Source organism: Zeus faber (genome assembly GCF_960531495.2).
Source record: "Zeus faber genome assembly, chromosome: 14".
NCBI lineage: Eukaryota > Metazoa > Chordata > Actinopteri > Zeiformes > Zeidae > Zeus > Zeus faber.
The window spans coordinates 10315934-10341392 of NC_137200.1; the positions used below are offsets into that span (position 1 = coordinate 10315934).

At 43.6% G+C, this 25459-nt stretch overlaps 1 protein-coding gene across 1 annotated transcript; it reads left to right on the forward strand.

Moving 5' to 3' along the window:
• Nucleotides 1-1131: 1131 nt before the first annotated feature.
• On the forward strand, nucleotides 1132-17760 carry LOC307240552 (14-3-3 protein epsilon-like). Its single transcript, XM_080014365.1, has 6 exons — nucleotides 1132-1336; nucleotides 7579-7778; nucleotides 7912-8018; nucleotides 8193-8399; nucleotides 14707-14843; nucleotides 16772-17760. Exons 1-6 carry the CDS (start codon nucleotides 1273-1275, stop codon nucleotides 16825-16827), a joined length of 771 nt encoding a protein of 256 aa, XP_079870491.1. The 5' UTR covers nucleotides 1132-1272; the 3' UTR covers nucleotides 16828-17760.
• The last annotated feature ends 7699 nt before the right edge of the window (nucleotides 17761-25459 follow it).

The window sequence follows — 25459 nt, forward strand, 5'->3', positions numbered from 1 at the left end:
CTATACACTTTTGCGCAAAGTCTTTCTCTGTTCAGCGAAAATGAAATCAATGAATATTCTCATCATACTTTACTTCAGGGATAGTAAAGTGCAAATCCATAAGATCATCTGTTTAAATTACATTCAAAGCGGCAACATTTTTTTTTACGATATTCGGGTCCACCCTGATCTCCGCTCTCCAGACGCAAACTTTATTTTTTTATCGAAGTTTGCCCTCTGATGCATTGATTTCCTTGATTTGACTCACTGCAGCTGCCTTTCAATGCATTCATGCTGGGAAAGGCGGACCCCGCCACCAATAACAGAAAGGGCACGATAGAGGACGACACGTACGGCGGCACCTCGACTTACGACCGCATCTACTTACGACTAACCCAAGATACGAGCAGCGGTAGTCGCGGAAATTTGTATGGACTTGCGACCGACTGCTCCAAGACACGAGCGCGGAAATTTGCAGCTGGCGCGTCGGCGGCAGCCAGTCAGCAGCCAGTCAGCAGCCAGTCAGCAGTCAGTCAGCAGCCAGTCAGCAGTCAGTCAGCAGTCAGTCAGCGGGCGGCCCACATGGTGTGTCCACGTAGTTCGTGGCGGATCCATATTTTTTTCATATTTGCTGTGTATTTTGTTTGTTTTCACCCTTCATGATGACTCCTAAGAAGAAGGATGATGGGAAAAAAGAAAAAGGCAATGACTCCCATTGAAACTAAGTAGGAAATCATAGAGAAATATGCGCGCGGTGTATATGGGAAAAATTGCTTCGACATACGACTGTTTTAACATACGACCGTTCTTACAGAACTAATTCGGGTCGTAAGTCGAGGTACCGCTGTATGACGCAAAAACGTGGAGTGGCTGTTTCTTTACAAGAGCCAGCCAAGTAAATATGGGATTTTCTTTTTTTTTTTTAAGGAAACGATCTCATGGATTACCACTTTAATTAATCAAGAGAAACATGCATGTGGCCATTGTCTGGAAAAATCAACGCTTTCGAGAATTGATTGAGATGGAATTGCTTACAAATGTAAAACAAACAAAAAAAAAAAGATGCAGAACCGAGGTTTAAAAAAAAAAAAAAAAAAAAAAAGAAGTGAAGAAACGACCGCTCGGGTTTCCCGGATGGAGTTCCGACGCCATCTTTACTCCAGAGCTACCGGTGGCTGCTCGGTTTACAGCGGGGGGGACGCTGCTGTTGCTCCGCCAGGAACCGCCGTCTGAAGAGCGCCATCCTCCTTCCTAACCCTCGCCCCGCTAGCAGAACCAGAGCCCGTGAGAACCATGGAGGACAGAGAGCAGTCGGTGTACATGGCGAAGCTGGCCGAGCAAGCGGAGAGATACGACGGTAAGCGACACCTTGCCGAACGCCTCCCCTCAAGCCTGCCCGTCCCCCCTCCGCCAGGTAGGTGAAGGCGGCGGAGAGGGACCCGCTCTTCGAGGGAACCGCCGAACAGACAAAATGGCTGAAGCTCCCCGAGCCAGTCAACGGTTGAAAATAGGATTTCGGGGGTTGTTTGCTTGTTTTCTTCCCCCGGAACGGGGCGGTTTGCACGGGGCGTGTTAGAGCTAGCTCGCTACCTAGCGCCGTGTGGCTAACTAGCCTTGCGTGGTTTCCACCGCATACACGCCGCCATGCTACAGAACCTTGTAAATTGTAATCCGTACGATTTCTATTTTTTTTTTAAACGCTCCCATATTAGGCCCTTTGTTTAGCTGCCACTCTATGTAAGAAACAGCGATTGACTGTCTATGCGGCATGTGTGTGCACCCCTTATTTGCCGTTTCCATTGTTTGCTGCGGGGTCCGCCTTTCCCGGCAAGAAAGCAAAGAATGGACCTGGTGCTTGCGGGTTCGAACCCGACGAGGGACCTTTCGGCGTGGAGTTCGTGGGTGGGTTTCCACCCGCCCCAAAAGACATGTTCGGGTGGGACCACCTCCTGCCTTTCCCTTGAGGAAAGAATTGCAGCTGGAGTTGGGCATTGTGATGCTGCCCACTGCTCCCAAGACCTCAGGGTCGGGGAAAACATGTTGACAAATACTGATTTTCACTTTTGCTGAGCAATTCTGGTGGACAAAATTGTATAGTCAATTAAAAAAAAATACATTTCAAATGGAATTCTGCGGCTTTTAGTGTAATCCACCCAACACAGATGATGTTATGGATCGGCACTTAAATCTCAGACTTAATTATCCATACGTGTATATAAATAATACCCTTTAGAGCTCAACAGTGACCACCCGCTATTTGAACGGCTCCTGTTCCGGAAGTGAATTTCCCATTTATTCACTCCATTGACATTTCAGAAAATCTTAATCTAAAAAGTTTTAAGCCTAGAACCAAGCCAACCAACTACGAGATGAATCGCGACCATAAAACATTTGATTCCGCGCAAAATGAATAAATAGGAAAACGAAAAAAAGGCAAAAGTATAAGACTACATAATATTAAGGAACTACTCATCCCATAAACCATTGCAAATGATACCTTTCCAACGCTTTAAAACAGGCAGTTTAGCGGGCTTGTTCTGTAATTTAACCTTTGTCATTATATAGTGTTTATATTGTTAATAATAGGATTGTAATATATAGCTCTGTGGTAAACGTAACAAATTATCATAGAGTTGAGTGGTAACAGTATCACTAGCTTATGTTGTGACGTCAGAGTCGTCTCTGGCGTGCTACACACTTCCATGGTAACAGTGAGCTCCACCAATCAGACATGTCACCGTTACACTTAAGGATTGTTGGTAGTGTAGTACTTCTCCGTGACATTGTCAATAAAATGTGTTTTTCTTAAAACAAGGTTGATATCATACAGACTTGTGGCTTCTACAGAGGCATATGCTGATCAGCTACAACATTAAAACCACCACTAATATTGTGTAGCTCCCTTTCGTGCCGCCAAAACAGCTCCGACCCGTCAAAACATGGACTCCACAAGACCTCTGAAGGTGTCCTGTGGTGTCTGGCACCAAGACGTTAGCAGCAGATCCTTTAAGTCCTGGAAGTTGTGAGGTGGGGCCCCCATGAATCGGGCTTGTTGTTCCAGCACATCCCACAGATCTTGATTGGATCGGACCCTAACCCCGGCCTTTCACATGATGTAGAAGAAAATGTGATTCATCAGGCCACCGTCTTCCATTGCTCCATGGTCCAGTCCTGACACTCACGTGCCCATTGTAGGTGCTTTCGGAGGTGGACAGGGATCAGTCTTTGGCTACGCAGCAAGCTACGATTCACTGCGTGTTCCGACACCTTTCTATCACGGCCAGCATTACGTTTTTCGTGCACTTTGTTCTACAGAAGCTCTTCTGTGGAATTTGACCAGACAGGCTAGCTTTCGCTCCCCATGTGCATCAGTAAGCCTTGGGCGCCCATGACCATGTCGCCGGTTCACCGGTTGACCTTCCTTGGTCAGACCTGTCACAATAACAAATTTTGTTGGACAATATATTCTCTGAGAAATTATTGTGATAAATGCTATTATTGTCATTTTAACAGCATTTTTTGATACTGATATAATGATAATTTAGTAGCGCAAAAATGAAAGAACGCCCTTTCAAATAGCAATGAGATTTTAATATTTAAGAATATTCAGACATTTCTAATGTGAAAAAATATATATTTAAATGTCCTAAATAAACAACATAAATGAAATAAAACCACACGACCAAAACAATAATTAAAATGGCCTCTCGGGCTCGAGTAACAAGGTGTGTGTGTGCGCGTGTGTGAGAGAGCCCCACCCATGGTGAAACTCCCAACAGAGAGCAGACGAGAGAGGACAAAAGCAGTGTGACCAGAAATGACAGCAAAACATGTCTCAGCATAGGGTTTTTTTTGGCTGTTCACTCGGCAGTTACGGTCATTTGTACAATGCTTTACACAACACAAGTAATTATTTATATGTGGATTTAGATACATTTATATCTCTGATATTTTTTTAAACCTTAATACAGATTTGTAGATTCTAGTTTTTATTGATGTTTTCCTATTTGTTTTTATTGTAGTATATGTTTTTTGTTAATTGACCCATAATTCCTTCCATCAGGCGTTTTTTTAATTAACTTCGAAACGTACAACACTTCAGCTACATTGTCATTTAGCTGGCACTTTTGTTCAGAACCATTTCCAAATATATTTTTCTATAAGTTTAAATATAAGTAGAGTAGTAAAGGATATAAAAAACAGATTGATATTTGGAGCAGCAGAAAGCAGCAACTCGTATTGATTGTAAATTCCCATGTGACTTGAGTCCACTGTGGATTCTAGCATAGATATAACTTAGCCAGGACCTTGGACCACTTTTGGTAGGTACTAACCACTACATACCGAGAACACCCCACAAGACCTGCTGTTTTGGAGAGGCTTCGATTCAGTCGTCTCGACATCACAATTTCGCCCTTGTTAAAGTCGCTCAGACCCCTATGCCTGCCCATTTTTCCTGCTTCCAAGACATAAATTTCAAGAACTGACTGTTTACTTGCTGCCTAATATATCCCACCTCTTGATAGGTGCCATTGGAACAAGATGTTCAATGTTATTCTCTTCACCTGTCAGTGGTTTTAATGTTGTGGCGATTGGTGTTTGTCATCGTTTCACAATCTCATAGCTCGTGGTAAGCCTACCCTGGAGGGTTATGACATTATAGCCAATAATCAAAACCTCGATTCAGAATATGAATGGGGTTTTCACTTCCGGAAACTCATAGTTGAGCTCTATAAATACAGATCACATAGCCCCGGACCCACATACTACCATTTTCTTTCTCTATAGAGCTATACGTCCATTAGCAATGCATAAATCCATATATTCAGCTGATTAACTCACTACAATATTTCACAGATGTACTTGCCTTTGTGCCTTTAATGTGCCCTTGTGCTAATGCCGACAAAATCTACTGTCATAAGAAAATGCTGATACAAGCTAATGGATCCACAGAATTATGATGGCCTGGGTTTTTTGTTGACATCACCATTTCCACATTGTTTGCCCGCAATAGGCACCTCCCATAAACTACTCCAGGACTACATATATTTTAAAGATAAGTCCTTCATGGTAGTATATTTTTTCCTTGCCATTTCAATCCCCGATTTACGACAATGCTATTGGTTTAGTGGTGGAATACTGGAGTGCCGGGAAGAAGCATCTGTATCGATCTGCTCTGTTTCCTGCCGCCCCTGGGTTCGCAGCCGTCGTCAGGATGGTATGAAAGGGGTTTGGTGCTTGGGCAGAGACCCAGGCAGTCCATTAGCAGATGGCCAAGGACAACAGACACCTTTCACACTGTGGCACCAGGGAAAGTGCTCAGTGTATTATATTGTTTGGATTATTCCAAAGTGAGTTCTATCACTTCCGTATGCAGTGTTCTCAGCTTGTGTTGCCCCCTCAGTTTCAGTTTGTGTGGCTGAGATTTCCCAGTCCGCAGTCATTCCAGTGAAACACAGTGCTTTAAACAAGGTGGGGGGCGGGGCTCACAAAGCAATATAGACCAGAACGGTAATATGGCAACCAATTCCCCTCATTCTAGCCAAATCTAAGATGCAATTTGTTGTACTATGAAGTTGCAACAGGGGTGTTGAGTTTTTCTTCTCAAAACCAACTAGAAATTTTTTTTGTACCTATTGGGGCAATCTGGTATTTTGTGGCGCTGATAAATTGTTTTGGAAGATGGTAGTGCATACTACCAGATCTTCTAACATTCACATAGTGACTGTGGCACACACCACCCAAGTGCCGTTGTCAGGGCCCTCCGGCACAGAGACACAGACGACGGGGTTGTAGACACACTGGTGGGGACCTGGTTCCCCGGAACAGCATGGTCCACTGGCTTCCTTCCCCCAGGTCGACAACAAACTGCCCCCTCCTCCTTTCCAGAGCTTGGGGCCTCGGGCAGCTGTGCTGGCCGGTGAAGGCGTGGCTGGACTTGGCTGTTGCGGGGGCTGCTTGGATGGGTGCCCTGGCATGCTGCATGGTCCTGGCGGTGGCGGCTTGCCAGAGTAGCTAGCTGCCAGTGGTTACCTGTCGTGGTTGCTGCGCCTGCTACTCCCCCGGTCCTCTGCTGGACAACCTGGATGCTGCCGCCAGTCGGGAGAGGGCTGCTGCTATGTCCTTTTCCCGTGCTGGAGAGTCCCTGTTTACGTGGGGATGGGGATGGTAGCTCAGGAGGTAGAGCTGGTGGTCTAGTAATCCAAAGGTTGCTGGTTCGATCCCAGGCTCCTCCTGCTAGCATGCTGTAGTGTCCTTGAGCAAGACACTTAACCCCTAATTGCTCCTGATGGCTGCGTCCGTCGGTCTTTGAACAATTGTAAGTCGCTTTGGATAAAAGCGTCTGCTAAATGACTAAATGTAATGTAATGTACGTGCCAGTGTGGAAGTTTCGCCTACCACACACCACCGTAGTGGCGTTTTTCAGGGACCTCCGGCAGAGGGACACAGACGAGGGGGGTTTCAGACACACAGTTTATTGTAGAGAGTGGGATAGGTGGAAGAAGGCCGGGCGCAGATAGACATGTGTCATGACAAGGGCTCCTCTCCCGAGAGTGTGTGTGGGGATGGGGGTTTTACCTGTTGCTCGTTAGACCAACCAACGAGCAACAGGTAAAACACCAGGTATGCAGCCACTCTGATCCTGGGCCCGCAATTACCTAGACCCAGGTCAGATGTGGCTTCTCAATCCACACCATAGTGACATTTTGAAGTCCAGTCCTTGAAATCTTAATGCTAAAAATACAATTGTTGAAATGAGGAACGTGTTCTCGGCGCACCGACGATGTGCACACAGCAGAGCGCAGATCACGGTTGAAATGACAGCTATTATGCCCAGCTGTGCTAATGTGTAGATGCTATGCATCTTCTACGTTTTGATCAAAACTTTGCCAGGTTTTAGTCTTCTCAACCAAAAATGTTTGGTAGCTGGAGACCAGTGATTTGCCAGGGTCAGTGACATTTAAAAAGGGCTTCACTTTTTGATGGGCCGTTGCAGGGAAGGTTAATTGAGTTGTGACAGAGCCTCTTCCATTACGACAATGCCCTTGATGTGTATGTGCCCTTTTTATCATTTTAGTTGAGGGTCTGGCATCACAGACAAGACCAAAGCTCTCTCCCCCACTTTATGTTGCACCGACTACACAACGTAGTCTGACTCACACAATAAAGCATGACTCAGAAGTACAATTTAACGCAATTATCCTCAAACAAGTCTCTTCTAGCACTTAACCCCAATTGTGAACAGAAGCCTCAGCTTTCCTAAACGCACATGCCGAGTACAGTGCTCGCGCTTAGGGTGGACGGGTTTAAAATAGACATATTTTCACATATCAAAGCAAGGCACATGGTGTAGAACTAATTCCACCTTTCTGCAGCTGTGATCTAATTGTAGCTTGACAGTGAACACAACTTCCAAAGATCATCCGAAAACCACATTAAACCTGATACCAATGTTATAATTCTCATAACATTAAAAAGTTCTACACTAGAATCCTAATCCAAACTGTAAGATTACTTTACAGTGCTGTCCGCTGTTCTGGAACAACAACTTTTGTTGCTGTGTTGGTTTGTTGAAATTTGAATCCTCTTACTCATCAGAAATGGTGGAGTCCATGAAGCAGGTGGCAGCCAAGGACTTGGACCTGACGGTGGAGGAGCGGAATCTGCTGTCTGTAGCATACAAGAATGTGATCGGGGCGCGGAGAGCCTCCTGGAGGATCATCAGTAGCTTGGAGCAGAAGGAGGAGAGCAAGGAGGAGCAGGACAAACTTAAGATGATCCGCGAGTATCGGCAAACGGTGAGGGGTGGGAGGGATTTATTCATGTTAAAGTTTTTATTGCAGTGTGGCTGATATTATTGTCATCCCGCTGACTGTTCAACTGATCTCGTTTCACAAGCTAATGTGCAGCTTGTGTGTCGTTGATCCACAGGTGGAGACGGAGCTTAAGTCCATCTGTAATGACATCTTGGATGTACTGGACAAGCACCTCATCCCAGCAGCAAGCACGGGAGAGTCCAGGGTTTTCTACTACAAAATGTACGTGCACAACTCAACTTAGTTCGCTCAGCTAGCCCCAAAAAGAGGATTATGGTGTTCAGCCTCCACTCTATGTTCAATGTCGTCCCCTTGGGGGGGGGGGGGGGGCGGCTATGGTCTATCAGGTGGCTATGGTCTATCAGGTGACAAAATCCGACGTGTGTCTGTCTTCAGGAAGGGGGATTACCACAGGTACCTGGCGGAGTTTGCCACCGGTAACGACCGTAAGGAGGCGGCGGAGAACAGCCTGGTGGCCTACAAAGCAGCCAGTGACATCGCCATGACTGAGCTGAGCTCCACACATCCCATCCGCCTTGGCCTGGCGCTTAACTTCTCTGTGTTCTACTACGAGATCCTCAACTCGCCAGACCGTGCCTGCAGGTATGGAGAGCCTGGGAGAGGCTTTTTTTTTTTTTTTTTTTTTTTTTTTTTTTGTCCGTTGCAGCATTTCCATTATCGGGGAAAATCTGTGGAAGTTCGACATATTTAAAAGTTTCCGGTCATCATGTCCGGTGAAATTCCCTCCAAGATCAATTTGAATTAGTGCTCTGCAGATCTGTTCATTTCCGTGCTCTGCAAGTTGCAACAGGAAGCAAATCAGTTTGGACAATCTAAAGCTGATCTGAAAGCTTCACCTCTGACCAATCACATTTGTCGATATAGAAACAAGCCCAGCCTCCTCCCTCGTTGACAGGTTGCGCTTGTAAACACACACGGAGTGGAGACGCAGCCGCAGCGTCTAGATCTCTGAGGAGAAGCAGAAAGATTATGTTGTTGTGTCATTGGGACACATACATCCATAGTTTGGCGGGGTTTTTTGTGATATTTAAGTTCTGATCCGAAGCGGACAGTAAATGTTCATTGTATAAAATATGTAGATGGGACGTCCCGGCAATGATGGACACCACAAACTTAATCATTTATTTATACCTACTTGCCATATTTATTTTGCTTTTGATTTGATCAAATTTTTATTTTTGTGTAATGTTTATTAAAGCGGCTGCACTTGTTACTTTTTGTTCACAAACGGAAATAATTTTTTTCAATTGTGTTTGCTGACAGGACTTATTTTGAATATTCAATAAAAAATATACATACAAGGGGGCGGGGGGGGGGTTGTATGTACTATTGGTCGGCACCGATATTTGGAGAGCGGGGTAGCCGATGGCCGACTTATAAGGCCGATATGATGCTTTTTCAATTTTTTTATCAAAAATGTTTTGCATCTGATAAAATACAACAATTTAATAATAAATGAGACACAAAATTGCTGAATATAAATGAACACTGATTTAACAGTAATTTTATTGTCTGCGGTGTCTCTTCAATGCACTTATTTTAAATAAAGGTATCAACTTTAATCTCCACAGGTAATCAAAAAACTAAACATTGTCAAAAAAATGAAACTGTTTTTTATAAACGATTAAATCAATTATAATAAACTGCATCATATTAAAGTCTGGTCAGAAAATAGTCTCCCCATTGCAGAAGTGCAGGATTTATTATTTACAACGAGGGAAAGCAACAGGGAGACGGTGTGCTGCGTCTCAGGACACGCGGGAGGGGACTGAGGTGGGCTTGGGCAGATTTACGATTAGATTGTCTATAGGCGATCGACTCCATGGATCACGATTGACTGATGACAGACTTTTTTTTTTTTTTTTTTTAATCCACCAGGAAAAATGTGTGCATTGAAGCAGTGTAGTGCAGTTTTCAGTGTTCTGAAACTGGAGCAGAGAGGGAGAGAGGGGTGGAGGCTCTCCCCCTCTCCGCTCAGCGCTGTCGAGTAACCACTTGTGATCGGATCTCACTTCCCCGCTCTACAGTCCTCTCCAGAAACTAAGTGGGGCAGGTGCTCAAAAAGAAAAGGCACATGGACCCCTGCTCCGGTTCTCTGCATTTTTGCCTCTCTGGGCAAACTGAGCAGCACAGATGGCGCGGAAGCCCGTGATCTGCGCTCCGCTGTGTGCACATCGTCGGTGCGCCGAGAACACGTTCCTCATGAATATCTTGCCCAGACAATCCGCTACCTCAATGCCCATTCATGCTTTGAAAAAAATAAAATAAAATCCTGAAATAAAGGGCACCATGGGGCAGGTGCTCAGGCACCCTCCTCCCCCCGCACATACCTGCCACTCAAAATGCAAATCTTCTGATAACACAGCAATATATATCATCTCATCTCATTTTGATTTATTTTGTTTCCTTATGGAAAATGAAGAATATAAACCTAACTGAGAGAATTGGAGTGGAGTTTTTTGTTTTTTCTTCTCCTCCAGACGGCTGTCTGGTGCCCGTCTCCCATAATTGTCTTTTTATTTTAGATCTATTTATTTTCCTTTGTTCCCTACATGTTTGATACAAAATTTTAAACACAACTGAGTTAAGGGACTGTCCCGCTCCGTCTTGTTCCAAAAAAACCTGTCTCCCCAATGCCGGGACAGTGGAGAAACATGTCTCCCCGTTGTTTCTGTTGCCATGGGACTTAATTTAGTAAAAGATGTGATGTTTTTGTGCAAATGCTTCATTTCTAAATAGTAAATCCTGCACTTCTGGAACAGGGCGACCGCATTTGCCACATTACATTATGTTCCATGCGTGCACTCCCCCATAAAATCGTAAATTGGCGATCGCTGCCCCCCAGCGATCTGTGATTGGAATTGTGCACGATTGCCCAGGCCGAAGGGGCCTGAGAACATGCCCCTTAATGTCCACGGTGCCCTTTTTATGTGCTGCATTTATTATAATTTTTTATATTTTTTTTAACCACGAACGGGCATCGAGGTAGCGGACTTGCGCGATCTAAACGCATCAGGGGGCCCATGATCTGCGCTCCGCTATGAGCTCCGTTCCCTTATTGAACCAAAACTAAAAAGAACAGTGTTGCCTTTCAAATTTGTTTCATACAAGTTAGGAAACACACAAAAATAAATTGATCTAAGATTAAAACTCAGGAAAACCACCACAGGAACACAGGCATGGTGCAGCACTGTCTGGAGGGGAAAACCCCACGCAAATTCTGAGTTAGATTTACGGTTTGCCTCATATGCAAAGTATTTCCAAACAGCAGCACTCCTGTTTTCTTTCAAAACCAGTCGCGGAGGCTCTGCACTTGCCTTATTTAATGAGCTAACATAACCATATATAAATAACAAACGGGAGTGAATGTGACGAGGGACTACAGTGAGTGAGAGGAGGCGGGGCAATGTGGCCACCGCAGTGGTGGGTTTGACTCGCTGTCAGAGAGAAGAGAGCGAGGAAGCTCAGCTGCTACCGGTATATCGAGTGGAGAAAATTATTGAAACAGATTCAAATATTCAGAATCTATATCTATTCGTGGTGTAACGGAACGTAGTTGATCCGTATGGATCGCCCCCCATAGTTCGGCTCGCATGTGAACGGTGGATCATTGCAGAATTTAACCATCGTAGTGAAATACAGTTTTACTGCCGCTGTTACTTTTTAAAGTAATAATTCCCGAAGTCTATATGCAGAGTTGCAGTGAAAAGAAGATCAACAAATCAGATGCGTGCTGTGTTTTACTCTGAAGCGCAGTGATTGGTTTACAGTACATCGCGGTATGTTGCTGCTACTTTAGGACATTTAGGTTTAGGTTGTGAATGAGCTGTCACCGCTATGCGTCTGCTCGTCCGCCATATTGGAGCGGTCGAGATTCTCTTGTAAACAAATACAATGTGTGTTGAGAGATGCAGACTTCTCTACAAAATCGACTAACTTGTTAAATTCTGATCTGATTTACACAAAATTTGGTTTGTTATAAAGAGAAATTGAACATGATACTGGTTACTTATTGGAATTCAATTATGTTACGAATTCTAGGGGCAAATCTAATTCTTTCATTCACTACCATGTTTAAAGGAAGGTTACATGCGTGCCTCATATTGCACTTTAATTTAACAATTGATTATTGAATATTTTATGTATTTTAAGATTGAATTTAAACATTGGATATCTTGAATGTTGTTTTCATTTAAGACCATGAACAGAAGTTCTTTCTTTAAGTAGCTTACAGAAAAAATGGAAAGCAAAGTTATAGAGGTACTCCTCACTTAACGACCCCCCTGTTCAACGACAGCTTGGACTTTCGATCAGCTCTGTGACCAGTCTGTATTGTACGCTGCGTACAATACCACGGCATCTCAGCGTCAAGCATAGCGCATCACCCACGTAAAGTACTGTATACACTATATATACTAGATATGCTGTATATACTATATTCACTATATTCACTTTATGTACTATATACACTGTATATACTATAGGCACTATATATACTGTATATATGTCATCTTATCACCGTTCTCAGTCTCCTTCTCACAGTCTGTCAGTATTCACTACACTAGCGTTCGCAATGGCCACGCCCCCTTACGTGAAATAACACGGGTCCTCAATTAGCTTATCGGCCTGGTTGTAGGAACAGAACTCTGTCGTTAAGTGAGGAGTACCTGTATTTGTCTCCCCCTTTATTTATTTATTATATTTTTATTTGTTAATTTTTTTTTTACCCTCCATTTTTTAATTATTCTTTTATCTATTTGATCTGATCCATGATTCAAGACCATGATATGATCCGAACCGTGAGTTTTGTGATCCCCGGCACCCCTTATATGTGTAGAAAAATCAATATTTTTCTACACTAGTCTGCAGATATTTATTTATCGGCCTCGTGAGCGCAGGCATCAGCCGATGCCAATTATCTCGAAATGCCCAAATATCAGCCCTATTAATCAGCCGACCGATAAATCAGTCGACCACTACTGTTTATGCGTATTTGACCATGAACAATGGCTTTAAGTTAATACATCTTCATATTGACACTGCGCTTCGAGCTCCAGCATGTTGACAGATGGCCTGACATTCTTTTGTAGAAATATCTGAGCGACAGCTGAATTTGTGTGGATCCAGATGCAACAAAAACAGTCCCTCAAATCATGACATTTACCACCACCACTAGGCTCTGCGATATCCAAAATTGTATATTGCAATACAGTCTTGCCCAAATATTACGCTTTATGACACTGCAACTCGGAAGTTGCACCTGGGTGTACGCCTAAACGTGTGTGCCGAAAGGATCTCTTCACCACACAAACAGTGACAGGCTCCAAGCAAGTACGAGTGAGGAAATGTATATGTAGAAATAATAACAATTTAACATATTTTGGGATTCTTAGCGCGAGAAGTTTGGCGTGTGAACTGGTTATGTGTGAGGCTCACGATCAAAGCCTGAAACTAGGCAGCTCTGTATAACAATTTTTAAAAACATTTTTTTTACATATAATTTTAGTTATGCAACTAATAACCTGGAGCCCCAACTTAATCACCGACCATCTGCTCCACTTGTGCGACCAGGTCCAAATCCTCCATCAGCTGCTGATACTGTGAAAATATTGCATATGGTGGCAAATATCGCAATATTCTATATTATTGACTATCGTCCTAAGCCTAACCACTACCTTTCTTTGAAGGAGGTGTTTACTCGTATGAATGAAGTGTTAGTGAGTTAACGAGTTGTTTTTTCCAGACCGAACAGGGGTCGTGTACTGTAGACCATAGAGTGCCACTTATGATAAATCAGTCCCAAGAATTGGAAGGCTTCTGAAGATTAAGGTAAGTAAGCTGTCAGCTTAGTTACCTTAATCTTCAGAAGGCTTCCAATTCTCAAAACGTCAAAATTGTCCCGTGCGTATATGGCGCTAGCATCCGAACACAAACCACAACTTAACAGCTAAGTCTTAAAACCACAGTGAAGCTGACAGTTGATTGGCTGGAAGGTGCCTGGCATTAATCTGCCTGATAAGTAGAAAGGGAGTTTTCAACACTGGTGCTTAGAAGGGCAAAAGATGATGCACCAGCACTCCAAAATGTAATGTCTTTCTCTGCACATTTTGAGAGACTACTGCTAACTTTTAGTTTCAGATCCTTCAGATAAGATTACGTGCTGTATTTGATAGAGTATTTCTTGCAATTGTCACCCCCTCATGATCAGGCATCATCTCTTATTGTTCACTCTGTTATTATTAATTGACACTGACAAAAGACGGCCTGTATCTTGGCCCTTCCAAAGAGCCCTTGAATAAAATGCAGTATCATCTTGAGTATGTTGGTGGCCTGACAGCTGCAGCGTCTCCGATTTTGTATTGAAAACATGCAGCAGCCGTTTTTTGGATGCTACTTGAATAACATGAGCATGGCTTCCTATCTGTGGCCCTAGATCTCTTTAGCCCTGCCTGGAACCGGCTGCATAAAGTTTGCGGGGAGACAATGCCGCATATTTTCCCTCAGATTGACCCACTTGAGCCATGTTGCCAAATGAGTTGTCATGTTAGATGGATTGCCATTAACGACTTATCCTCACTGAACAGAGCCTCTATACGGGAACAGTTCTATCCACCACTCGTTGGGCATTACTGTTATAATTAACAATAAATGAAGTCAATGGGAGGATATTGGGGGACATTTTAGTTCTGACTTGCCATTTTGGATTCTTGAGGTGACGTGGCGTCTCAGTGGTCAGCACTGTCGCCTCACAGCAAGAACGTTCAGGGTTCGTACAGTATATATGTTTATTATGTGGAACAAATCCATTTGGTGGCGAGTGCTCACCAAACCGTGGATCCATACGCCTACGCTGTTTGTAGAATTTTCTGCTTTTGTCCGGCGTCCACAGGTTGGCGAAGGCGGCCTTCGACGACGCGATCGCTGAACTGGACACGCTGAGCGAGGAGAGCTATAAGGATTCTACGCTCATCATGCAGCTGCTACGTGACAACTTGACATTATGGACCTCAGACATGCAGGGTGACGGTGAGTGGTTTCCCTCTGGCTCCCTGCTACCACGGCACTCTTACAGGTTCACTGGCCAACATACGGTGACCGGCAACAAGACATGGATTTGGGGATGTTTATACAATGTTTTCACGTTTTTAAAAACGTGGTACTTTTCCCCTTTTAAAATTTGTCCAATTCCCCTAACATGTTTTTTCTTAATTAATGCAGTCTGGATAAATTGTACCTTAGTAAAAGGTAAATCTTGTTTGACGAAGGTATGGTACCTTAGTCAAAAAAATACGTGCAATTTTTTTTTTTTTTTGGATTGAATATACTTTTCAAATCACACAATTCATAATGATGGTGGAATGGGCAATCGACAATATGTTGTGATTTCTAAAGCAACCTTACTAGAGAACTTGTACTCAAAGATCCGAATACACATAGCGTTCCATAACCAGGGAACCTCACTCGCCCCTCAGAGTTATTGATTGATTTCCCCCCACACCTAGCATCCATCTATTGCTTTATTTCAGGTTCTGGATTCCCATTTTCTTCTTCAAAACAAAAGTAGAGGGTTGTGAGCAAGAAGTAGGTGTTATATCAGCTGTCTGCCGTTATTTAAAAATGGGGTTTGGTGCGCTTGATGATTCTAGTGAAACTTTCATTTAACAATCAGTGTTGTTCAGTCCTACAGCTGCTGGTTTTAAAAAACACCATTTTAAAAATTGTTTGTCAGTTGAGCAGCAAATGTTTTATCCAGCCAAGCAATGAGTTACTTGAGTTGGATTTCTCCCTGCTCTCACAAGGATGTCGCAGGAAATTGTTATAAATCAACTTTTTTTGAAAAATGGACGATATGGCGACGACGTCACAAATAAACAGCAAATCCCTGTCCTGGGAAATAAGAGATTTGCTCCAGGAGGAAGTGATGGCTGCTACTGTTCCTCCAGAAGAGAAGGACATGGGAGTCTACTCTCCCTTTAATCTACCTGTACGCTATAGGAAACTGACGAGGGAGTCCACAGTTGTCATCAATAGTTTGACGAAAGATATGTATGATTACATTTGAAAATGTGATGTTGAGTAATCACGTTATGCAGACAGTTGCCCACCAGGGAAGTATATTCACTGCTATTCAAGTTTGTGTCCGTCTCCCCTCCCCACGCACCTGCTCTCAATCCTTCATTGTGTTGGTGCACAATAGAAAAATGGGATTTATTTATTTATTTTAGGTTGGCTCCAAAAGTTGCAAAGCACCACAGCGCACCCCCCCCATACACACACACACACACACATCTCCCGTGGCTTCCTCGTAGCTCAGTTGGCGCCGGTGCTAATGAGTGCCGCCGTTATGGCTCCCCCCCGCCCCCGTCAGATGCACCATTTGTTTGGTTTCTCGGCTCGGCAGATGGCTGAGCCGTCTCCCCGGAAGACCTGCCCAGCAAGGCTCAAATGGCCGCGGCCGCTCGCTGAATATGACCTGTGACTTTGCTTCGTAGTCGCCAGGCTAACCTTTTATCGCTCGCCGGCTCCCACAACAAACTCCACAGAGCGATGCCATGCATGTGGGTGGGGATGGGTTATCTCCAAGTCGTATATGTGCATGAAACTCCCAGATGAATCACTGGTTCATTAAATTAGCATTAGTGCTGAGAAGAGTACAAAACCGTCAACATACAAGGAAATATGTCACCACAACTCCCAAGGAGCATTGCACCACAAATCATCCCATCGTTGTTGTCTGCGCCGCGGGGTAGTCCATGGTGCCAAATGGTGAACGTACAAGGAAATAACTCCTCCCAAATAAAGTCGACAACGTTGGCAACCGAGCGTCGTTCCATCCTCCCTCGGCACGCTTCCGTCGCGTGGCACTCCGGGGGTTCTTTGTCTCCTTTTTTTCTCATTTTGCGTTTGTGTGAGATAATTGCAACCTCAGAGAATTGATGTCTCTCCCCCCACAGGTGAAGAGCAGAACAAAGAAGCAGTGCAGGAAGTGGAGGACCAGGAGGCCCAGTGAGACTCAATGATGGCGAAATGTGACAAAATCCCTGTCGTCCTTTGAACTCCCCCATTCCCCACCATCTTTCTCCTCCGATTACGTACGCTCCCTCAGGGTTGGCCCTTTCTTTCCTAGGATTATCCCCTTCTCCCCCTGTCACTTTTTTGCGCTGGTAAACAAAAACCATTTAACGAGGGAACACGGCACGGTCAAGTCTTCTTTCTTTTTTTCTGGGGTTTTGTTTTTTTTTCTAAAATAAAGAAACACAATGTTCTCTCACTCATGTTGATAGCCTAATCCCGCCGTTTTGGTTTCCCATAGATATTTTTTACGTTATTTTTCATGTTACTGTTGCCAAGTATGATTGCTTGTATATGGGGCTTTCCTGAAAGACTTGATGCTGAATTTGGTTGTTTGTGTATGAGTGCGAGCACCCTCCCCCACGCTTCTATCAAGTCTTTTTTCTTCTTTATTTTGTCATTCTGGAAATGTGTTGCGTATTGAGGGAATAGTAAGGAAAACAATGTCGAGCCAAACACGCTTTTTCTTTAGCCGAAGGAAACTATTAAGTGCCCGGTTTGAACTACGGCATTCCACTGTAAAACCCTTTGATTCATAATAAAAAATGTTATCTTGTTGTTTCCTGTTGCTCACACCCGTACCGAATGTCGTCCCACCCCCCTCCTCTTCTGTTGGTAATCACCGTCTGACCGCCGCTCAGGTGTCCTGCTGGGCCGAGTGTTGCTTAGCGAGGCTCGGTGCTTGTTTTTATTTTGGGTTGTTTTTTTTTTTTTGTTGTTTTTTTTTGGGGTTTGTTTTGTTTTTTTTCCGCTGGTGGCTGATTGCTGGGAAATGGCTTAAAAAAAAGTTTAAAAACATTCTGAGTGTATTGTAATGCAGTATTGCAGCGGAAACCGCGAGCAGTTGGGAAATAAAGGCCTGCTGAAAAGCCCTGTTATCTGGTCTCCACTCTCTTCTACAACAATCTTTTTCTCGCTCTGTCATTTACTCTGGTGAACCTTGATTTCTATGACTGGAATATTCGAACCAGAGCCACGAACACCATCTGTATTCTTAATAAAAGGCAGCATTGCATTAACAAACTTGAGAGAGAAATTAGAAACTGGTCATATCTCCGCTTTAAGTCAGCATTTTGAGACTTGCGTGCAGATAAATGAATAGCATCTCAACTCTCAATTTTAAATCGGGGGGAATGATTACGTTAGTCTGTAATGAGATGCCTGTACCATCAGTTTTTCTAACGCATTGCAACCCTTGGAAATGCAAAAATAAAAGAAACCCATCCAAATACTTTCATGTTATATTCATCGTGTGGTATGTTGTCTGATGGTGCAAGAAAGAAGGCGATACAATGAATGACCACCCATTAGTTGTTGTCCATCAGCCCTCAAAAGCCCCGAGCAAGCCTAAGTCACATTATTATCAAAACATCTTCAGTTCATGTTGTTTTGGCCGGAATTGACATTGTCCATTCGTCTCTGAGGCTTTGTACGAGGCGTGACCAAAGAGTTTGTTGACGGCACGTCACAGCTCAGCCTCCGGTTGGCCGGTCTATAGATTTGTCCATGTTAATATGGAAAATGGGCGGTGATCCCCTTTAACAGTGATGCCTCGATCTATTAAACGGGTTTAATGTTCCTTTGCGGTGGTACATGTTTCAAATTCCACTTAAGATGAGAGATACTCTAGCTTTGTAACTTCAGTTCCATGAGGGAGGCGTAGCCCCCCTACGGCGCTCCCATTGGTATACATTCGCCCCACATAGCGGAACTGAGTGAGTAGTAGTAATAGGTGAGTAGTTTCTGGTAAACTTTCACAGATTGGGGGAGCAATTGATTTATTATATGCAAGGAATTAAAAAAAAATAGAAACCTTGGCAAACATACAGACAACTCCCCCCCCCCTGTGAAACATTACCAAAGTGAAAGTGAAAGCATATTCACAGAAACTTTCTCGAAGTCTGCAACGATTTTGTAGTAGTTGTAAAATCTACATTTGTACTTCTCAAACTGGTGTGTCCAGTGCATGTGAATATGCACTGGAAAACATGTTAACCATCACCACTACTGCTGACCTTACTTTGCAGCGCTGCTTATTTCATACATAGTGAATATCTTATCTCATCTCTGTATTTCCTGTTTCCCGCCGAGCTGCTGCTGCAAGGCCTGAATTTCCTCTATGGGGGAATCAAGTCAAGTCACACTTTATTTATAGAGCGCATTTCATACCAGGGTAACACAATGCGCTTTACAAAGAAATACAAAAAAGAAAGACAAAAAAGAAAGAGAGAACGTAGTTGTCAGCCGGTCATTACAAAAGAATGCCCCTGAAACAACAGCAACAACAAAAGCAACAACAAAGACAACAAAAACAATAAAAGCGACTCCAACCACAGTGGCAGCAACAGAAAACAACAACAGCGGCAACAACAGCCACAGAAACAGCAACAACAGCAGCAGCAACATCGACACCAGCAGCAACAACAACAGCAGCAACGTACACGCAAAGACGTCACCAGAACCGGAAGTGGTAGCTCTCACCGGAACCGGAAAGGTCACTCAGGTAAGAGATGGTTAAGTCGAGGTATAAGGTTACGTTAAATTGAGGTATAAGGTAAGCGAGAGTTAGGTTTAGGTATAAGGTTAGCAGCAGCAACGACAACACCAGTTAAGGTATAAGGTTAGCGCCACCAACAACAGAACCAGCAGCAGCAGCAACGACAACACCAGCAGCAACAAAAACAGCAGCAGCAACAGCGCACAAGCGAAGACTTCACCAGGACCGGAAGTGGTAGCTCTCACCGGAACCAGAAATCTCCTCATCTGTATTGAGTCAACAGTGTGTACCATCTCATCTCAACGAGGGAACGCACAGCAAAGACGTCCAAGAACCAGAAGTGGTAGCTCTCACCGGAAACGTGAATTTCAGCTCTGTGCACTCTGTCATCTTAATCCAGTCACGGTCCTTTAATTAGCGTCCCTAAATTACGGGTCAAGTTTTCAGTCAGACCTCGGGAGGGAGATCCTTTTGACTCTCTCTCCGAAAACACACCCTTCTTATGATCCTCTAACTGTAATATCACAACAGAAACAACCACAGCAACAGAAATAGCAGCAACATCAACACCAGCAGCAACAACAGCAAAACCAAGCAGGAGCAACAACAGCAACGCACACGCAAAGGCCTCACCTGAACCGGAAGTGGTAGCTCTCACCGGAACTGGAAAAGTCACTCAGGTTAGAGAGGTTAGAGATGTTAGAGATGTTAGAGATGTGGAGTTGAGGTACAAAGTTAGAGATATTTAAATTAGGGTATAAGTTTAGGGATGGTTACGTTTAGGTTCAATGTTCGGGATGATTAGGTTAGGGAATAAGGTCAGAGATGGTTAAGTTTAGGTATAAGGTTAGCAGCGGCAACACCACCAGCAGCAGCAATGACAACACTAGCGGCTACTGTACCAGCAGCAACAATAGCAGCAGCAAAAACAGCAGCAACAGCAGCAGCAGCAGCAACAGTGCACAAGCGAAGACGTCACCGGAAGTCGTAGCTCTCACAGGAACCAGAAATCTCATCTGTATTGAGTCAACAGTTCTCATGGAAGCAATGCACAGAAAAGACGTCACCGGAACCGAATGTGCCCTCACCAGACACTGAGATTTCAACTGTGTGTACCATCTCATCTAAATCCAGTCACGGTGGATGGTTAAGTTTAGGTATAAGGTTACAACACCAGCAGTGACAATACCAGCGGCAGACAACAGCAGCAACAAAAACAGCAGCAGCAACAGCGCACAAGCGAAGGCGTCACCGGGACCGGAGGTGGTAGCTCTTTGTGTCTCCGAATCCTCTCACTGTAATATCACAACAGAAACTTACAACAAAAGCAGCAGAAATAGCAGCAGGAGCAGCAGCAGCCACAAAACAACAACAGCAGCAGCAACATCAACTCCAGCAGCAGCAACAAAAAACAACAGCAAAAAAAAAAAAAAACAACAGCCAAGCACACGCAAAGAAGTCACCGGATCCGGAAGTGGTAGAGTTAGAGACGGTAAAGTTGAGGAATAAGGTTGGAGGTGTTTAAGTTAGGGTATAGGGTTAGAGATGGTTAATTTTAGCCATAAGGTAAGCGAGGGTTAAGTTTATATGTAAGGTTAGAAGCAGCCACAGCACCAGCACTAGTAACACAGACAGACAGACAGACAGACAGACAGACAGACATCATTCATAGACTGTAGCGAACAACAAGGTTTTTAACCTGCTTTTTAAAGTATTGAGTGTGGGGGCCTCTCTCAGGTCCCTCGGTAGGGTGTTCCATTTACTTGGGGCATAGACACAGGAAGCAGCTTCTCCTGCTTCAGAGTTGGTACGAGGGGTAGTTAAAAGAGCACTGCCTGTGGACCGGAGAGTTCTTGCTGGTTCGTGTGTAATTAGCACTTATTTTATATTTTACAAGGTGCAAGGTCATTTATAGCTTTATATACAAGTAGCAGAATCTTAAAATCCATTCTAGTTTTGACGGGGAGCCAATGTAGAGATCAGTGCACGGATACATTTTTCAGAGTCTGCTTTTGACAGGAAGCCTCTTCATTTTGAAATGTTTTTTCGATGGTAGAAGGCTGATTTTGTGATTTGATTTATATGGCTCTTAAAATTTCGATCGCCGTCTGTGATTACACCCAGATTTTTGGCCTCGTTCTTGCTCTCCAGGGACAGAGAACTAAGATGAGCTACAATTTTCTGTCTTTGAGCCTTTGCACCAAAGATCAGTATTACTGTTTTGTCTTTGTTCAGTTGTAAAAAGTTATTTGACATCCATTAATATCATTAATACACTGAGTGAGGGAGTGTATGGGGAGTAGGTCATCAGGAGATAGGGATATGTTGTGAATTATCTGCATAATTATGGTAATTTATTTTGTGTTTCTTTACAATATGTGCCAGTGGAAGCATATAGAGGTTAAACAAAAATGGTCCCAGAATCGAACCTTGGGGCACTCCACATATAATATCCACTCTGTTTGACACAAAATCTCCAATGGACACGAAGAACTGCCTGTCCTGTGGGTAGGTTTTGAACCAATTTAGTACAATTTTGTAATCTCGCTAATAAAGTCTGATGGTCAACAGTGTCTAAGGCAGCACTGGGATCCAAGAGCAGGAGAACAGATTGTTTTTTTTGGATCAGTGTTTGTGTGTAGATTGTTCAGAACTTCAATAAGTGCAGTTTCTGTGCTATGGTGAGGTCGAAAGCCAGATCGATAGGTGTCTAAAAGGCTGTTTGAGGTTAGATAGTGGTCAAGCTGAAGGTCAACTGTTTTTTCAAGTATTTTGCCGAGGAACGGCAGGTTGGAAATGGGCCTGTAGTTGACAATAACTGTTGCATCGAGATTGCTCTTCTTCAGGAGTGGTTTAATGACAGCGGTTTTAAATGCTGCAGGGAATATACCCGATTGAAAAGAGCCGTTTACAATTTCTAATACCTCGTGTGCTCGGCAGTTAAAAACTGTTTTAAAAAGGGTGGTAGGGAGGGGGTCCAGGCAGCAGGTGGAGGACCTGAGCTGACCAACAATATCGTCCAGTCTTTTTATGTCTGAGGGGACGAAATGAGATATTACTGGAGAACTGGAGGGCAGGTTCATTTCTGGATGATGAGGCACTAATATTCTGTCTGATAGCTGTAATTTTGTTACTGGAGAATTTAGCGAAAACTCCTCACATTTTTCAGTGGAGAGCATCTCTGACGGGGTTGTAGATAGTGAATTAATAAGTTGTTGTTTTCATTAATGATTTTAGAGAAGAAAGGCCGTCCGGCCTGTTTTATGTCTATATTGTATCGATTGAGTCTCTCCTTGTAAATTTCATGATGAACCTGAACATTTGTCTTTCTCCATTTTCGTTTTGCCTGTTGACACTCTCTCTTAAGCTGCCTAATAACGGCTCCATTTCTCCCGGGGCTTTTTTGCTTTTCTATGTTTTTAGTTTTAACAGGTGCAATGTTATCAATGATCTTTTGTATTTTGGAGTTGAAGTTGTTCACAGGATTCTCAGTTGATGATGCCTTGAACAGCGTAACTCATTTACAATTCTCTTAAAGGTTTCAATAGTGTTATTGGTAATGATACTTTTTTTAATTGTTAGTGTATCCCTCTGTTGTACAGGAAGAGCCGACACGTCAAAGAATATGCAACAGTGATCTGAAATAGCAACATCCATGACATAGGGTACAGTGGTTTTTAGTCCTTTTGATATGACTAAGTCCAGAGTGTGCCCCTTATTGTGGGTGGGTGAGTGAGGTCCTGAGTGAGGTCATATGCCTCCAATAGGCTAATGAAGTGTTGAGCATCTGGGTCTGTTTGACTGTCAACATGAATATTAAAATCACCTGAGATAATTACACAATCATAATCAGTGGAGACCTTGGACATTAGCTCAGAGAATTCATCAAGAAAGCCACATTTAGATTTTGGTGGCCGATAGAGAGTGATGATTAAAGTGGGGGCACTGCAGTTTATAGATACAGCAAGGTGTTCAAAAGACGTGCATTCTCCGAGGAGGATTTCCTTGCGGGTATAGATATCAGAGAAGACAGCAGCTATTCCACCGCCTCTCTGGGCAGCTCGAGTGGTCTGGATGAACTTGAAATTAGGAGGTGCTGTCTCAATGAGTGCGACTGAGCCATTTCTGTCCAGCCAGGTCTCAGTTTATGGAGCGGATTCCAGGTTATGAGTACTTAAAAGCTCATTAACTAAAAATGACTTGTTACTTAGGGACCTTACGTTTATTAGAGAAATTCTTGTATGTTACAGGGATGTTATGTAGTTTTGGTCTATGGTTTATAAGTACAGGAATTTGTAGAGCAGAGTGACAGTCATTAACGTCAGAGTGGACCGGACTCACCAAACATCAGCAGCGAAAACAGAAGATTTCAGCGTAAGTTCCATCAGTAAAGTTCTCTTTTATCTTACTTCTCTGTCCCCTTTAAGAGCCAACTGATCGTTTTGAACGAATCGTCCTCAGTTGGAAACGTACTCCCGTCCGCAGGGGTGCGTACGGCTTCGATTGCGCGGACCGTATGAACTTCCAAAAGGCGGGAATGGACTCGTGGTAAAATAGCTGGTCACAACTTTTATTCAACTGGTTTAATTCAACTTTTGAGTATTTGTGACCTTCCAGATGCGAAAGGGGAGCCCACCGTGTCGTTTCAAAGGATTGGGACCAACCATCGATCCTTTAATAAGAGGACAGAAGGTTAACTGGAGTTATTGGTGCAAATCCAGTGGCAATGTGACTGAATGGCCACGTGATGACGCCAGTGAGCAACAATTAGTTATCACTGCAGCCTCCTGCATTGACGTTGTGGAACAGGAACTGTAATGACAAATCCGAAAAAAGTAAATATTAAATATTAGTAGGTAATATTTGTAAATATACACGCACATATACAATTATTTACTTTCCAATAAACACACACTGTCCAAAAGCCAGTGGTTGCAAATAAGGGATTTGTGAGTTTTGAGTGAAGTAGTTCTCCAATGTGATACACTCATCTACTTCAATAACTTGTCATACACTCACAAGCGCAGTCATTTTGCCAGCCTACCCAAGCACTCAGGGATTTTTAATGCAGAGATATTAAACATTCTGTAAGAGTGCTGGGCAGCACATTCAGGAGTCAAAGCGTGACTGGACTACTGTTCCGATGCATAGCCCACTGAGCATTATGCCCTTTATGTTGCCAGTGCAACATCCAAATTGACTGATCTGGATGTCAGGAGCGGTTTGTTTCATGAATAAAATCAACTAAGTATGCATAAAATATCCAAACTGCAGGACGGGTCGTACCTCTCATTTCCTTTTCAATCCCATAGCTCGTAACATCAAGGCCAGTGTTCCGACGCCAGATACTGATGCACGTGCAGGGGGCGCGGTGGATCTCTATGGTTAAGGACAAGCTATATAAATAAACTTCCCTTGACCAAGCCCCTTTGGGTACATGAAAGGGAAAGTCTTGAAAAACTCATATTTTTAAGCCTCTGTATCAGTATTAAATACATTCAATTTCATTAAAAAAAAAAAAAAAAAAAAGTCTTCTTACTTCTCTTTCATTTTTAAATGGACCAACGAGATAACCCTTTAAAAACCCACGAAAAGTGACATTTTGGAAATATGTATAAATTGTACATGTATGACGTACATCACTCCTGAAAGTATTTAGTGCAGAGGACATTGCCAGGAAAGCAGGGTCACACCGCAGCTCAAGAAAATGCCGCGCGCGATCTGAGGCGACCAACGAGCCGAAGACGTGTTTTTGGCGACCGTTGGCTTTGCGTTTTCCTGAAAGGACATTCATTCGGTTCCTTCTTAGGAATACTGAATCATCGGAGGAATTCCAACTCTGCTTGTTTGTGAGGCGATCGATGTTTTGTGGTGATACGGCGGGTGGGGGGGGGGTTAGTTCTATCGTCATCTTGTGGCTTTCCATCCTGCACTTCTCTCTCTCTCTCTCTCTCACTCTCTTGTTTTCGCTCTCTTTCTCTTGCTGTGATTAGACTTGCTGGTGCATTAATAAAGTGCGGCCCCCCCTCCCCCTCCCCAGTGGGATTAGACAGAGCACTAATTCCATCTGCGG

Coding starts and splice junctions, on each gene's coding strand:
- LOC307240552 (XM_080014365.1), top strand. CDS start 1,273: ATGGAGGACAGAGAGCAGTCGGTGTACATGGCGAAGCTGGCCGAGCAA. Junction 8,400..14,706: donor TCGCCAGACCGTGCCTGCAG/GTATGGAGAGCC, acceptor CGGCGTCCACAG/GTTGGCGAAGGCGGCCTTCG. Junction 14,844..16,771: donor CTCAGACATGCAGGGTGACG/GTGAGTGGTTTC, acceptor CTCCCCCCACAG/GTGAAGAGCAGAACAAAGAA.